Consider the following 14528-nt stretch of genomic DNA (forward strand, 5'->3'; position numbering starts at 1 on the left):
TAGATGTTTCAGGAGTTTCCAAGCTTTATGACTATCTCTTTTTACATCCAAGTTCTCGATGGTTTCAGTCCATTGATCCCCTTTTATCTTTCTCATAAAAGTAATGAGTTTGTGTCCTGCTTCCACAGTTGATTCACTGAAAGGATCTTCTTCAAATAAGTTCCTGTATTCTGTGAGTAGGGTGGCTTCAGGAATGTAAGATGTTCGACAACCACGAGGAATTGACATTCTGGAGCAGCTCATTATAGCAGTGGTGCTGGTTCTATAGAAGTTACTTCGACGTCGATCAACTCTGCAAATCTCGACCAGTCAGCTTTTCTAAAATAAAAAGTTCTTCAAAAAGGTGCTTTGCGAAATCTAACAGCAAAAAATATTTCACAGATTATTGGTCTACGCTGTGAGCTGGGAAATGGGGGACTGACAGATTTTACGCATTGTTGGCTAATGCTGTAACTAATAAATATGAGGTCAGGATTATAGCCTCGCTTCCACCTGCCGCTGTTGGATGATGCTAGTAATTTTTCCATCATGGATTCAATTCGACTGATGCAGTTCTGCCCATTCTTGTACTACCGCCCCATTCTCATGTTCATGATCAGAGCCCCAAACATTACTATGGCTGTCGAAATCACCAATCACATTGTGCGCTCTTTTATTATGAAAATTGGACGGTTTATTAACCATAAATTCTTGGGTGGTTTGTAAAGGGATGAAATGGCACAATCTCCTGTTTCTAGTGTGAGAATTTCGATATCATTTTTCTCGGTAAATGCTGTGGATAGGAGCTGAATGTCCGGATGAATAAAATTAGCACTTCCATATTTATTATGCTGTATTTCAATGGTGAGGCACATTCCGTTTATTTTTGGTCTGCTAAAAAAAAAATGGCTCTGAGCACTATGCGACTTAACTTCTGAGGTCATCAGTCCCCTAGAACTTAGAACTACTTTAACCTAACTAACCTAACACACATCCATGCCCGAGGCAGGATTCGAACCTGCGACCGTAGCGCTCGCGCAGTTCCAGACTGTAGCGCCTAGAACCACTCGGCCACTCCGGCCGGCGGTCTGCTCATGTCGCAGCTTCTGTGTGTCTTCTGCATGCACTGTACCTGGCTCTAGTGTTGACTGCGTAGATATGGTAGCAGCTCTTCTTTGTCTGCAGTTAACAACGGTTAACTATGGCCCTGAAACGGGCTAAGATTTTGATGTTTCTGGCATGAAAGAAACAGCCATCAGATTTTTCATTTTCTGACTTTGCCCAGGGTACGCACGATTGCTTTTCTTTATACACACATCAAAAAAAGTTTTGCATCACCTCGGTTCCGAGAGTTCCGGAACCTGTACAGAAAATTGGAATACAGCTCAACATAAACACCATTTCCGCCTTTTTTATTGCTCATGAAAACGACATATTGCATGTTGTACCACAATACAGCGAGACCTTCAGAGATGGTGGTCAAGACTGCTGTAAACATCAATACCTCTATTACCCAGTTGCACATCCTCTTGCATTGATGCATACCTGTATTCGTCGTGGCATAGTATCCACAAGTTCATCAAGGCACTGTTGGTCCACATTGTCCCACTCCTCATCGGCAATTCGGCGTAAATCACTCAAAATGGTTGGTGGGTCACGTCGTTATCCTGAAGGAAGTCATTCACAAGATGTGCACGATGGGAGCGCGAATTATCGTCTATGAAGATCAATGCCTCGTCAATATGCTGTCGATATGGCTGCACTATCGATCGGAGTATGGCATTCACGTATCGTACAGCCTTTATGGCGCCTTCCATAATCACCAGCGGCGTAGGTCAGCCCCACATAATACCACCCCAAAGCATCAGGGAACCATGCTGCACTCGCTGAACAATGTGTTCAAATGGCTCTGAGCACTAATGGGACTTAACATCTGAGGTCATCAGTCCTCTAGAACTTAGAACTACTTAAACCTAACTAACCTAACGACATCACACACATCCATGCCCGAGGCAGTATTCTAACCTGCGACCGTAGCGGTCGCGCGGTTCCAGACTGGACAGTGTGTCTAAGACGTTCAGCCTGATAGGGGTTGCCTCCAAAAACGTCTCTGACGATTGTCTGGTTGAAGGCATATGCGAGACTCATCGGTGAAGAGAACGTGATGCCAATCCTGAGCGGTCCATTCAACATGTTGTTGGGCCCATCTATACCGCGCTGCTTGGTGTCGTGGTTGCAAAGATGGACCTCGCCATGGACGTCGAGAGTGAAGCTGCGCATCATGCAGCCTATTGCGCACAGTTTGAGTCGTAACACTACGTACTGTGACTGCACGGAAAGCATTATTCAACATGGTGGCGTTGCTGTCATGGTACCTCCAAGTCGTAATCGGTAGGTAGTGGTCAACCATTGCAGTAGTAGCCCTTGGGCGGCCTGACCGAGGCGTGTCATCTACAGTTCCTGTCTCTCTGTATCTCCTCCATATCCGAACAAAATCGCTTTGGTTCCCTCCGAGACGCCTGGACACTCCCCTTTTTGAGAGCACTTCCTGGCACAAAGTAACAATGCGGACGTAACCGAACCGCGGTATTGACCGTCTAGGCACGGTTGAACTACAGACAACACGAGCCGTGTACCTCCTTCCTGGTCGTATGACTGAACTGATCGGCTGTAGGATCCCCTCCGTCCAATAAGCGCTGCTCATGCATGGTTGTTTACGTCTTTGGGCGGGTTTAGTGACATCTCTGCACAGTGAACGGGAGCGTCTCTGTGATTCACAGTCAACGTCTGTCTTCAGGAGTTCTGGGAACCGGGGTGATGCAAAACGTTTTTTGATGCGTGTATCTTCTTTGGCCTGATCATATACCACCACATTCTTGATGGAGCTCCTTTCTTGTACCCCGTTACTACACTCCTGGAAATTGAAATAAGAACACCGTGAATACATTGTCCCAGGAAGGGGAAACTTTATTGACACATTCCTGGGGTCAGATACATCACATGATCACACTGACAGAACCACAGGCACATAGACACAGGCAACAGAGCATGCACAATGTCGGCACTAGTACAGTGTATATCCACCTTTCGCAGCAATGCAGGCTGCTATTCTCCCATGGAGACGATCGTAGAGATGCTGGATGTAGTCCTGTGGAACGGCTTGCCATGCCATTTCCACCTGGCGCCTCAGTTGGACCAGCGTTCGTGCTGGACGTGCAGACCGCGTGAGACGATGCTTCATCCAGTCCCAAACATGCTCAATGGGGGACAGATCCGGAGATCTTGCTGGCCAGAGTAGTTGACTTACACCTTGTAGAGCACGTTGGGTGGCACGAGATACATGCGGACGTGCATTGTCCTGTTGGAACAGCAAGTTCCCTTGCCGGTCTAGGAATGGTAGAACGATGGGTTCGATGACGGTTTGGATGTACCGTGCACTATTCAGTGTCCCCTCGACGATCACCAGTGGTGTACGGCCAGTGTAGGAGATCGCTCCCCACACCATGATGCCGGGTGTTGGCCCTGTGTGCCTCGGTCGTATGCAGTCCTGATTGTGGCGCTCACCTGCACGGCGCCAAACACACATACGACCATCATTGGCACCAAGGCAGAAGCGACTCTCATCGCTGAAGACGACACGTCTCCATTCGTCCCTCCATTCACGCCTGTCGCGACACCACTGGAGGCGGGCTGCACGATGTTGGGGCGTGAGCGGAAGACGGCCTAACGGTGTGCGGGACCGTAGCCCAGCTTCATGGAGACGGTTGCGAATGTTCCTCGCCGATACCCCAGGAGCAACAGTGTCCCTAATTTGCTGGGAAGTGGCGGTGCGGTCCCCTACGGCACTGCGTAGGATCCTACGGTCTTGGCGTGCATCCGTGCGTCGCTGCCGTCCGGTCCCAGGTCGACGGGCACGTGCACCTTCCGCCGACCACTGGCGACAACATCGATGTACTGTGGAGACCTCACGCCCCACGTGTTGAGCAATTCGGCGGTACGTCCACCCGGCCTCCCGCATGCCCACTATACGCCCTCGCTCAAAGTCCGTCAACTGCACATACGGTTCACGTCCACGCTGTCGCGGCATGCTACCAGTGTTAAAGACTGCGAAGGAGCTCCGTATGCCACGGCAAACTGGCTGACACTGACGGCGGCGGTGCACAAATGCTGCGCAGCTAGCGCCATTCGACGGCCAACACCGCGGTTCCTGGTGTGTCCGCTGTGCCGTGCGTGTGATCATTGCTTTTACAGCCCTCTCGCAGTGTCCGGAGCAAGTATGGTGGGTCTGACACACCGGTGTCAATGTGTTCTTTTTTCCATTTCCAGGAGTGTATAACGATTTGTGTGTCTGAGAGTGTGCTTTAGAGTATTTGGGATCCGTACCAGGTCATATTGAAGAAATACATCGATGCAATTCATATGCGGGCTGCTAGACTTGTTACCGTTCGAATAACACGCAAGTATTACGGAGATGCTTCTGGAACTCAAAACGGAATTACTGGATGGAAGGCGACGTTCCTTTCGATGAGCACTATTTAGATAATTTAGAGAACCAGCATTTGAGGCTGACTACAGAACGATTCTACTGCAGCCAACGCACATTTCGCGTAAGGACCATGAAGATAAAATTAGAGGGATTACGGCTCATACGGCGGTATACTGACAGTCGTTTCTCTCTCGCTTAATTTGCGAGTGGAACAGGAAAGAAAATGACTAGTAGTGGTACAGGTTACACTCAGCCACTTACCATACGGTGGCTTGTGCGGTGTTTATGTAGATGTAGATAAGATGCGATTCATTTTTGTTCTGGCGTAAACACAAGTGCCGGAACGAAGATGCGGAGCGCAAGAACAGAAAAGGCGGTGAGGAAACGCCGGCCAATGGTGCACGGAATTAGACCGCGCCGCGCCAAGAGCGACACCTGGAAGAAGTAAATATAAGCGCCGGTCCTGCCAGCCTCGGGGCGCAGACCGGCACCGGATCGCGGACGTTAGTTATCAGTGACGTGTGTCAACTTGCTTGAACATTTCACACAAGGACTCTAAATTATATTGCAAGTCGCTCCCGTTTGCGAGTACTACTTGTGAATCTCAAAGTTAAGTATTGTCAACTGCTTTCTATAAATAAAACTACTCATGTTATTTGTTTGAATTGTTGTATAGCATTCCGAGAACGCAACATCCTTTAGGCACCCTATAAGCAACGAGTGGAAAGGCCCCACAATTTTTATTAATACAATGCGCACTAAATGGCGTTTATGCTTTAGTTTGTTGAGTACAGCAGATAAAAATAAGAGACAAATAATTCATGACACCCAGATAATATTGGGAATTTAAAGTGGTGTCGGTGCTTTTTTTTTTTTTTTTTTTTTGGTAGTGTCATAAGAGCATCAGAAAAGGCAATGAGCATTGTCTTCACTTTCGATTTCGTCATTCGCACCTTCTTCGCTCTAGGTGAACCGTCAGAAACCCATTCTGCTTTTGTCGTTTTGTGTTAGGTTTATGTTGATAACACCAAGTCTAGTCGCCTGTGAACATTATTTTCAGAAGAGAACTGTCTGTGTTTTCAGTTCAGTCAAGTAGCGACAGGCATCCTCGCGACGTTTTTGTTAGGGAGTCAAGGTATGCGGAACAATCTTTGCACACGCTTTTCTCGTCTTCAAAACACTCTAGAGAATGTCTTGAACACTTTATTTAGATATATTTGGTTATTCCGCGGTAGCTCTGCATGAGCGATACCGGTCAGCTTCCAAAAGATCGTGAATTTTCTCAATGTTCCCCTCGGATGAACTTTAGGTGTGCAGCCCTGATCTCTCGTTGCCCTCGAGCGGCACCTGATCTCCTTTAACATGTTTCAACCACTGAAGATTTAAATAAATATCGCCGTAAGCCTTTTCTCATGTACTCAGATGTATCCGTGGTCGTTTTACCGATTAAAACGTGAAATCGAATCACTGCTCGTTGCTCTACTGCGATTTGTGAAAATACAATGTTGACACACGCTTTAACACTGGCTGCTAACAACTGACTGGTCGAATAAACAACACATCATGTTGCTGGCAGTTGTTAGTTCAAGCTGACACCATAGTAACTGCACTGACGTCACTTATACGCCAGGAATAAAACCAGTCTCCGAACTTTCTGGATAGATGGTGCACAAATCTTCTTTAGTGAATTAACATTTGAAGACGGAGATAATTATTTCTGTTCTTGATTTTTTACCCTCAGTTTCAGTTCCATGATTTTCTGGATACTAACTTTGCTGCCACAGACAGCCTTTACATATGACCAGAATTTCTTTGGGTTTCGTAACATACCTTTCGGTAAGTGTCTGCTACTATAGTAATTTGGGCTTTACGCATTGCTCTCTTGATAGCCAAACGAATTTCATTCGTCATTTCTCTACCTATTATTTGTTTCGCACCTGTTATACAGTAGTCATCGTTTCTCAAGAAGTTTTTTTTTCTTTTTACAGCGACTGTATTTCTAGGAGGGTTCCTTCCATCACGAACTGTTATACTAGATACATATCTGTCCAATGCACAGTCAACCGATCTTTCAAACTTGAGGGCCAATTCTTCCACATGCTCCTGCCTAGACGTAACAATTCTGAGTTTCAGTTTGAGGTATAGCACGATTACGTCTTTATCTACCTTTCTGAACATATAAATATTCTCGTTGTGTTAGCTGCCCTTAGAACTTTAGTTAGCATTGTTACTAAAACTGTCGCATGGTCACTGATACCAGTTTCAGTGAGGACAGTCTCAAAGAGGTCAGGTGTATTTGTTGACACCAGGTTTAATATACAAGGTGCGTCTGGAAAAATTACGTGAATAGTCTCAGAAAATAAAGGGAACACGAGATGGAAACAAAATACTTTACTGGCCTTCAAAGCAATTGCGATTAGCTACGACACACTTCTCCCATCGGTTGTAAAGCTGTAGGGAACAGTCAGCAAGCGTTTCTTGTGGAATCGTTCGAAGCACCGTGGTCAAACGTTGTTGGGTATCTGCATCATTACAGGAAATGAGACCAGGTGCTGCCAAAACGATCCGCAGACCAAGCGACAGTCAGTGGGTACGTGTTCATAGCCTTCCCCATCTCCCTCGGTAGAAATACATGATGGATCAAGCCCTTTCTGTCGAAAGAGGCGCTCAAACATGTATCAATCTTTAATTTTACCAGTCGACATTTTTGGGAGGCAGGGAAGACGATGAATACTGTTCCATTGGCTGTCGCTTGGCCTCCGGATCGTATTGGTAGAAGCACTTCTCATTTCCTGTAATGATACGGATATCCAGCAAGGCGTGATCAGGGTGCTTCGAGCGATTCCATGCGAATCGTTTACTGACGGTTTCCAACAGCTTTACATGCCATGGCAGAGACGTGATGTACCTAATGGTTAAGGTACACTAATGAGCCAAAACATTATGACCACCTGCTTAATAGCCTGTTTGTCCGTCTTTTGAACGAAATACATTACTTATTCTGCGTATCTGGGGTCTGGCAGTTTGGAATTTTGGAATTTGTTGTGGTAAGGTCTTATGGGACCAATCTACTTAGGTCATCGGTCCCTAAGCCTACACACTACTTAATCTAACTTAAACTAAGCTATGCTAAGGACAACACACACACCACTGCCCGAGGAAGGACTCGAACTTTCGACGGGTGGAGCCGCACGGACCGTGACAAGGCGCCTCAGACCTAGCGGCTGGTCTGACAGTTGGTGGTAGGTTTGTGGAGGTATGGGGCATTAGATGTCTACGCACAGCTCATGTAATTCGCGTAAATAACGGGCCGCTAAATTGCGTGCGCGGTGATAGCGGAACATGCGCGGAACATGCGCGGAACATGCGTTCATAAGATTTACATCTGGCGAATTTAGTAGCCGAGACATAAACGTGAGTTCACCATAGTGTTCCTCAAACCACTGTAGCGCGGTTCTGGCTCCGAGATATGGACAATTATACTGCTTAATGATGACATCGCAGTCGGGGAGACATCAAGCATGAAGGGATCCCGGTGGTTACCAGCTGTCTGCGTGTCTTCGATTACTACCACAGGTCCCACGCAAGCGCAGGAGCATGTCTCCCATAGCATAATACCGTTTCCACCAGCCTGCGTCCGTGGCGCGGTGCACGTTTCGAGCCGCCGGTCACCTCGATGACGTCGTTTGTGGAGACAACCATCGACCGAGTGTAGCAAAAATGTGAGTTACCCGGAGAGTCGACACGTTTCCATTGATCGACGGTCAAATCCCCATGATCCCGTGCCCACTGCAATCGTAACTGACGATGTCGTTGGGTCAACATGTGAACACGTAGGGATGGTCTACTGCGGAGCTCTACCTTCAAGAATGTACGACGAACGGTGTGCTCCGAAACACTTGTGCGTGCACCAGCATTGTTCACTTTCGGCAAAGATGCCACAGATCACCATCTATCCAACTTTACAGAGCAAACAAGCCTCCGAACCCCACCTTCTGTGAAGATTCGTGGACGTCCAACCATAGTGCCTAGTGGTAGTTTCACTGTGCTGCTCTCTCTTTCCATAGGTGCTCAAGACGAACATAGAACCAGCTTCGCCGTTTTCGAGATATTCGTTCTCAGGCTCTGGGTAATAATAATCTGTCCTCTGTCAAAGTCGCTTATCTCAGTGGATTTCCCGATTTTCAGCCCATATCTTCGCTAGGGCGCTCCCCCGTCTGTGTCTGCTACGCTTACATATTTTTGTTACCGCGTCACATGCCCGCAACGCCACCTGGCAGCATCCAACGTCGTGGTGGGCAGTGGACGTAATGTTTTGGCTTATCAGTGTATTTTCTTTGTAGCTCTTGTTTTATTTATTTTCTGAGACCATTCACCGAACTTTCAAGACACACGTTGCATTTGCATTGAGTAAGTTCCCGTACTATACGTTCTAGTTATTTTTAGAGATGTATTGTAATAATATTGCGTAGGGTGTCTTGTCATGCCCATCTCTTACGAAACTGAAACTATCCTGATCGATTATTGTATGATTTTAGCCTCCTCCAATTATGGAAGTATGGTTGGAGATCACACGTAGGGGCGAACTGATATTTTTTCCAAAGTTTTCGGTTACATCTAGAGGCGAGTCTGGCGGTCGATAAAAAGATACAATTTTAAGTTTTCGTCCTACATTTACAGTGAATCTTCCAGTTTCTTTCTCGGTGAATTTTAGTTTGTTGTCTACCTTGACAAATACACCACATTCATTTCTCACTAGTCTGTTCTTTCGACACACACTTATGGTTAACGCAAGAATCTCATTGCTGTCAATTTCCGGTGTTAGCCAGCATTCTTAACTACTAAACAGTACTGCATCAGTTTCACTGTTTTTCAGGTGCACTTCCTTGCAAATGTTTCGGCAGCTGATCCACTGACGCTTGTTATTCATTACTAGCAATTCTCTCTCTCTGTCTCTTTCTCTAGGGCATCTCGACACACATTTGTTCTTGCTAAACGCCAAAAGACATTAATTTAGTGACCTTCGATTTCTTTGTTAACCCGTGAAACTTGATTAGAAATGCTAGTTAACCTATTCCACTGTTTTCAGTGCATGACATTTGTTTGTTAAGTAAATGTAAATCTTCAGCGTATGACATACTTCAGCTATCGAATAAAATTTTAGCTTTTCTATGTTCCCTCACGCCTCCATGATCAACCTTAGTTAACCAGCTTACCAATTCACAGCTTGATCCACCCATGTGGGTAGGATCGAATACGATGCTTTCGAGGTTACAAGAAACTTATCTTTCTTCTTGGGTTCTTGTTAGAGGAACCGATGTGCAGGTTAGCTGTATCATCGCATCTTGACTTTCCTTGTCTGTCAAATAATTTTGAAAGTTCTTTCAGTCTCGTGTATTCGAAAGACATATCGCCTGGTGAATGCTATCACACTGGTATGAATTACCCATACAGCTGCGAATTTACATATTTCTTTACACAGGTGATGACCCACTAGATTCAACTGATTGTAAAGCTGCCAGACTTAAGCATGATGGCTGAAATGTGAGGTACAAAATTTTAAATACAGGGTGAACATTAATAAAACCGACAAATTGCAGGTACCGTTTCCCAAGTGGAAATCAAGGAAAAAAGGTCCAATGAGCATGTGTCCAAAAATGCATTATTGCCACAGTAAATGGCGCTGACGAATTAAAGTTTCTCTGACCACTTTTGTGTGTTCCTTGTGTGTTGCAGGTTGTGTGATTGGCGCATCGTACTGTAAGCAGCAGAATGGTCCGATATTCATGTCGGGAACAAGCCGTGGTGGTGGTTGTGCTCGCTCAAACAGATGGGAACGGTCGACAGGCAGCACGGCTATATCAAAACAGTTACCCACACAGACCCCAACTACATCACAATGTTTCAAGCCATTTTTGGCTGTGTCTGATTATTGATCCTCTCAGAAAGGCGAACTTGTAGGGAGGCGGCGGATTGTGTGTGTACCAGATTTGGAGGACTGGGTTCTACAGGTTATTGAGACGAACCCTAGTACAAGCTACAGGTAAGTGGTCACAAACGCAGTGTAAGCCAAAGTACTATTATGTGTATCCAGTATGATAACCGCTACTACCCCTATAACTTACAATGTGTGCAAGGATTATCAACAACGGATTTCCCTCTACAGGAAGGATTTTGTCGGTGGTTTTTGCACCAGACTATCAAAATTATGGGATTCTGTCATCAGTCCTGTGTACCGTCGAAGCAGCCCTTACCAGAAATGACCTCATCAATCTGCATAATCGTCGTCTATGGCCTACAGACAATCCCCGGGTAATGGTTGAGTGGTTTCATCAGTATCGGTTTAGCATCAATGTGTGGGCGGGGATTCTTGGCGACCACAAACCTCGACCAGTTATTATTCCACAACACCTCACTGGAGAAACCTACCTAGACTTCATGCGTGGGCTGCTTGAGAAAGTGCCTTTGGCAATACGACAGGTTACGCTGGTTTTGTATGACGGAGAACCGCCCCACTTCCGGATTACATTTCGACGAAGCCTCATCATCCTCTCCGACGTTGGATAGGACACGAAGGCTCTGTAGCGTGGGCTGCTAGATCACCGGACATAAACCCCACTGATTTTTACCTCTGGGAGCACCTGGAAAGCATTTTGTATGATAAACCAGTTCCTGATGTGTAGACTCTTCAACAGTGTGATCACGACGCCAGTGGTGCTTTTCGGATGGAAGCCGGAACGTGCTAAAGAGTGCGGCAATCCATGATTCGACGTGTGAGCGCGTGCACTGCATCCCATGGAGACCACTTTGAACATCTGTTGTGACGTCGATACGCTGCAGCTGTGTACTGTGTTTCGGGATGACTTCTTGTCACTGCATGCACATATGTTCATACGACCATTTTTCCTCCATTTCCAGTAAGAAATCTGCCCCAGCAGTTTGTCGGTTTAATGTTCACCCTGTATAACATCCAGAATATGCTGTAACATACTTTTATCCATGAAGACAGATGAGTGTTCTATTTGGACCGAATATAGAAGATAAAAGACATGAAGTTATATGAGTACGTACAGAATGAGATGAGCCACTTGTTTAAAAACTAGACAAGAGCGAAGGGCCGGGCGAGGTGACGGAGAGGATAAGGCTATCTACCGATATTTCTAAGCAAATCTCACTCCAGCTATGTGGGTGAATTCTTTCCACGGCTTATCTAAATCACTACAGGTAAATGAAGGAACTATTCCTAAAACGAGCTACGGCTATTTATTCCAACTAGTGCTCCATGCTTTTCTTAAATCAGCGTCGACGAACTGCCGAAATCTATTCTTCCTTGGACTGCTACAAGAAACCGAGTACTTCTTTTCGAGTGGTTGTGTCCATCCAAAAGAACTTAACTTGTTATTTATTAATACTCGGTCACTGGAAACGTTAGAGACGCTCTAGAGAGCCATGGAACCTGTCCATAAGGGTGCTCAGAGAGCATTACACGTCATCTTGTAGAATGGAACTTTCTTACCTATCTCATTTATTGAGACAAGAGTACAGACCTTGAAGCTGTTGATGATCATGTCGAGGCTGTGCAGACGAAGCTCGTCAGTAGGCTCTATCACATCCAACTTGACGATGACCTGGCCATCGAATGTGGCGAAATTGTCGCCGTCGAGAACCGGGTCGAAATACGGCCTCAGGCGAATCTCGTAGTGGCTGGGTTTCACGTTTGTGGGTAGCCGATACTCATAATCCAGTTCTCCGTCCTCTTGAGCGAACGCCACCATCAGCTGCACCAGCAGCAGCAGCAACAGAGCCCTGCACACGACAAGAAGGATAATTGATTAACATTCTCTTTCACACAAGAGCTGTCTGCTTATTCTATACGTTAAATTTTTGTTTGCAAAACCATTTTCCGATGCAGCTGTTAAAATTAATTATTGTTCGTTTCTCCTTCTTAAGATTACTGAAATTAAATAAAGAGAATTTTTCACCAGCCGTTCTTCGCCTTTATTTACATAGCACCTTCTGTGGTCGTTCTGAAAATATTAATACATATGTTTGTACATTTCGATGGTTATAGATTAAAAAAAGTATTTCTTTATAAAGTTGGCGTCCAATTTACTTACGGCGTTTCCGTATTTTTGTTATGCTTTTTGGGCGCAAAACTGCTACGGTCATAAGCGCCCGTTCTGTGGCTTAGGAAAGGGTAAAAAACCGAATGGGAAATCAGCAGCAATTGGTTCGAAACTCAAAAAGGAGGGAAACTAAAAACAGAAGGAAATCTAAAATACTACCATTGAAGGGGGCTTCAAATGACCGATGTTATCTCACTGACACTGATCAATTCGAGGACGCGATCGGCTGAGCGCGTGCCATCTGCTAAAAGGGAAGTTATATCAGGTGACAGTTGTAAACGGGTGCGTAGCGGATTAAAATAGGGGCACTGAAGTAAAAGGTGTCTCACCGTCCACGGTTGAGAGCAGTGGAGACAAAGCGAGGAAGGATCGCCACCTAAAAGATGTCGATGGCTAAAGAGAGAGCGCCCTATGCGGAGTCTAGTTAACATTACATCCTCCCGACGACGAGATTGGGAGGAAGAGGTCCAAGCACAGAAAAGGGGGTGTCACCTTCCGTGATTTATTATCAGAAAATGTAGACCAATGTGCGTGCCATAAAAGAGCAACACGACGACGTAAAACGCTCTGTAGATCGGCTAAGGGAACCATGCGAACAGCGGGCCGAGGAGAAGAGACTGCAGCCTTTGCCGCTATATCGGCTGCCTCGTTTCCGCGGATCCCAACGTGCCCTGGGATCCAGAGGAATGCCACAGAGACGCCCCCCAAGTGGAGCAAGTGTAGGCAGTCCTGAATCCGGTGGACCAGAGGGTGGACAGGATAAAGAGCTTGGACGCTGAGGAGAGAGCTGAGCAAATCCAAACATATAATATACTGTAGCCTCTTATGGCGACGGATGTATTGTACAACCTGGAGAACAGCGTAAAGCTCCGCAGTAAAAACCGAACACTGGTCGGGAAGCCGAAATCTATTAGTAGTGTCGCCAACAATATAGGTACTCCCAACACCAAATGTTTATTTTGAGCCGTCAGTGCAAATAAATGTGGCATGCTCCATTTGTGCGCATAGAGCAGTAAATGAACGACGGTAATCTAGAGGGGGGGGGGGGACAATCCTTGGGAAACTGATAAAGGTCACGGAGCAGGCAGGTCCGGGGGAGAAGCCAAGGTGGCGCCGTATACCCAGTTGTCGAGAAAGTTTTAGGAAAGTGGAAGGAAAGAGAACGTAGCAGTTGACGGAAGCGGACTCCCGGTGGTAATAGAGAGGAAGGGCGGCCTGCATATCCTAAATCCAAGGAGGCGTCGAAAAAAGGGCATGGGCCGGGTGAGCAGGCATGGAAGACAGATGACCAACGTAACGACTCAGAAGGACAGCTCGCCGATTGGACAGCGGAGGTTCAGCAGTCTCAGCATAAAGGCTCTCCACGGGGCTGGTGTAAAAAGCTCCAGACGCTAGACGCAATTCACGGAGGTAGACAGAGTTGAGACGCCGAAGAATAGACGGCCGTGCAGAGGAGTAAACTATGCTCCCATAGTCCAATTTCGAACGCACTAAGGCGCGATATAGGCGGAGGAGGACCACTCGGTCCGCTCCCTAGGAGGTACCACTCAGAACACGGAGGGAGTTGAGGTACATGAAGCGTGGGAGACCAGCACAATTTTCTGTCAAACATAACTCCCAAGAATTTAGCGACGTCCGCGAACGGAAGGTCGACAGGGCCTAGATGTAGGGAAGACTGAGGAAACTCCGTATGGCGCCAAAAATTTACACAGACGGTCTTACTGGAAGAAAAGCGGAAGCCGGTTTCGATGCTCCGTGAGTGGAGGCGATCGAGACATCCTTGAAGAGGTCGTTCAAGAAGGCTGGTCCGTTGAGAGCTATAATAGATCGCAAAATCGTCGACAAAGGGGGAGCCCGAGACATCGGGAAGGAGACAATCCATAATCGGATTTATGGCGACGCAAACAGTACAACACTAGCACGGAGCCCTGAGGCAC

At 46.5% G+C, this 14528-nt stretch overlaps 1 protein-coding gene across 1 annotated transcript in view; it reads right to left on the reverse strand.

The window, feature by feature from the left end:
* LOC126183641 (uncharacterized) overlaps positions 1-14528 on the reverse strand; it is a 449828-nt gene that overhangs the window by 296727 nt on the left and 138573 nt on the right. The window contains exon 2 of the mRNA XM_049925781.1: positions 12013-12271. Within this exon, the coding sequence (XP_049781738.1) occupies positions 12013-12271 (259 nt within the window). The remainder of the gene's footprint in view (positions 1-12012; positions 12272-14528) is intronic.

Source organism: Schistocerca cancellata, chromosome 4 (assembly GCF_023864275.1).
Source record: "Schistocerca cancellata isolate TAMUIC-IGC-003103 chromosome 4, iqSchCanc2.1, whole genome shotgun sequence".
NCBI classification, from domain to species: domain Eukaryota; kingdom Metazoa; phylum Arthropoda; class Insecta; order Orthoptera; family Acrididae; genus Schistocerca; species Schistocerca cancellata.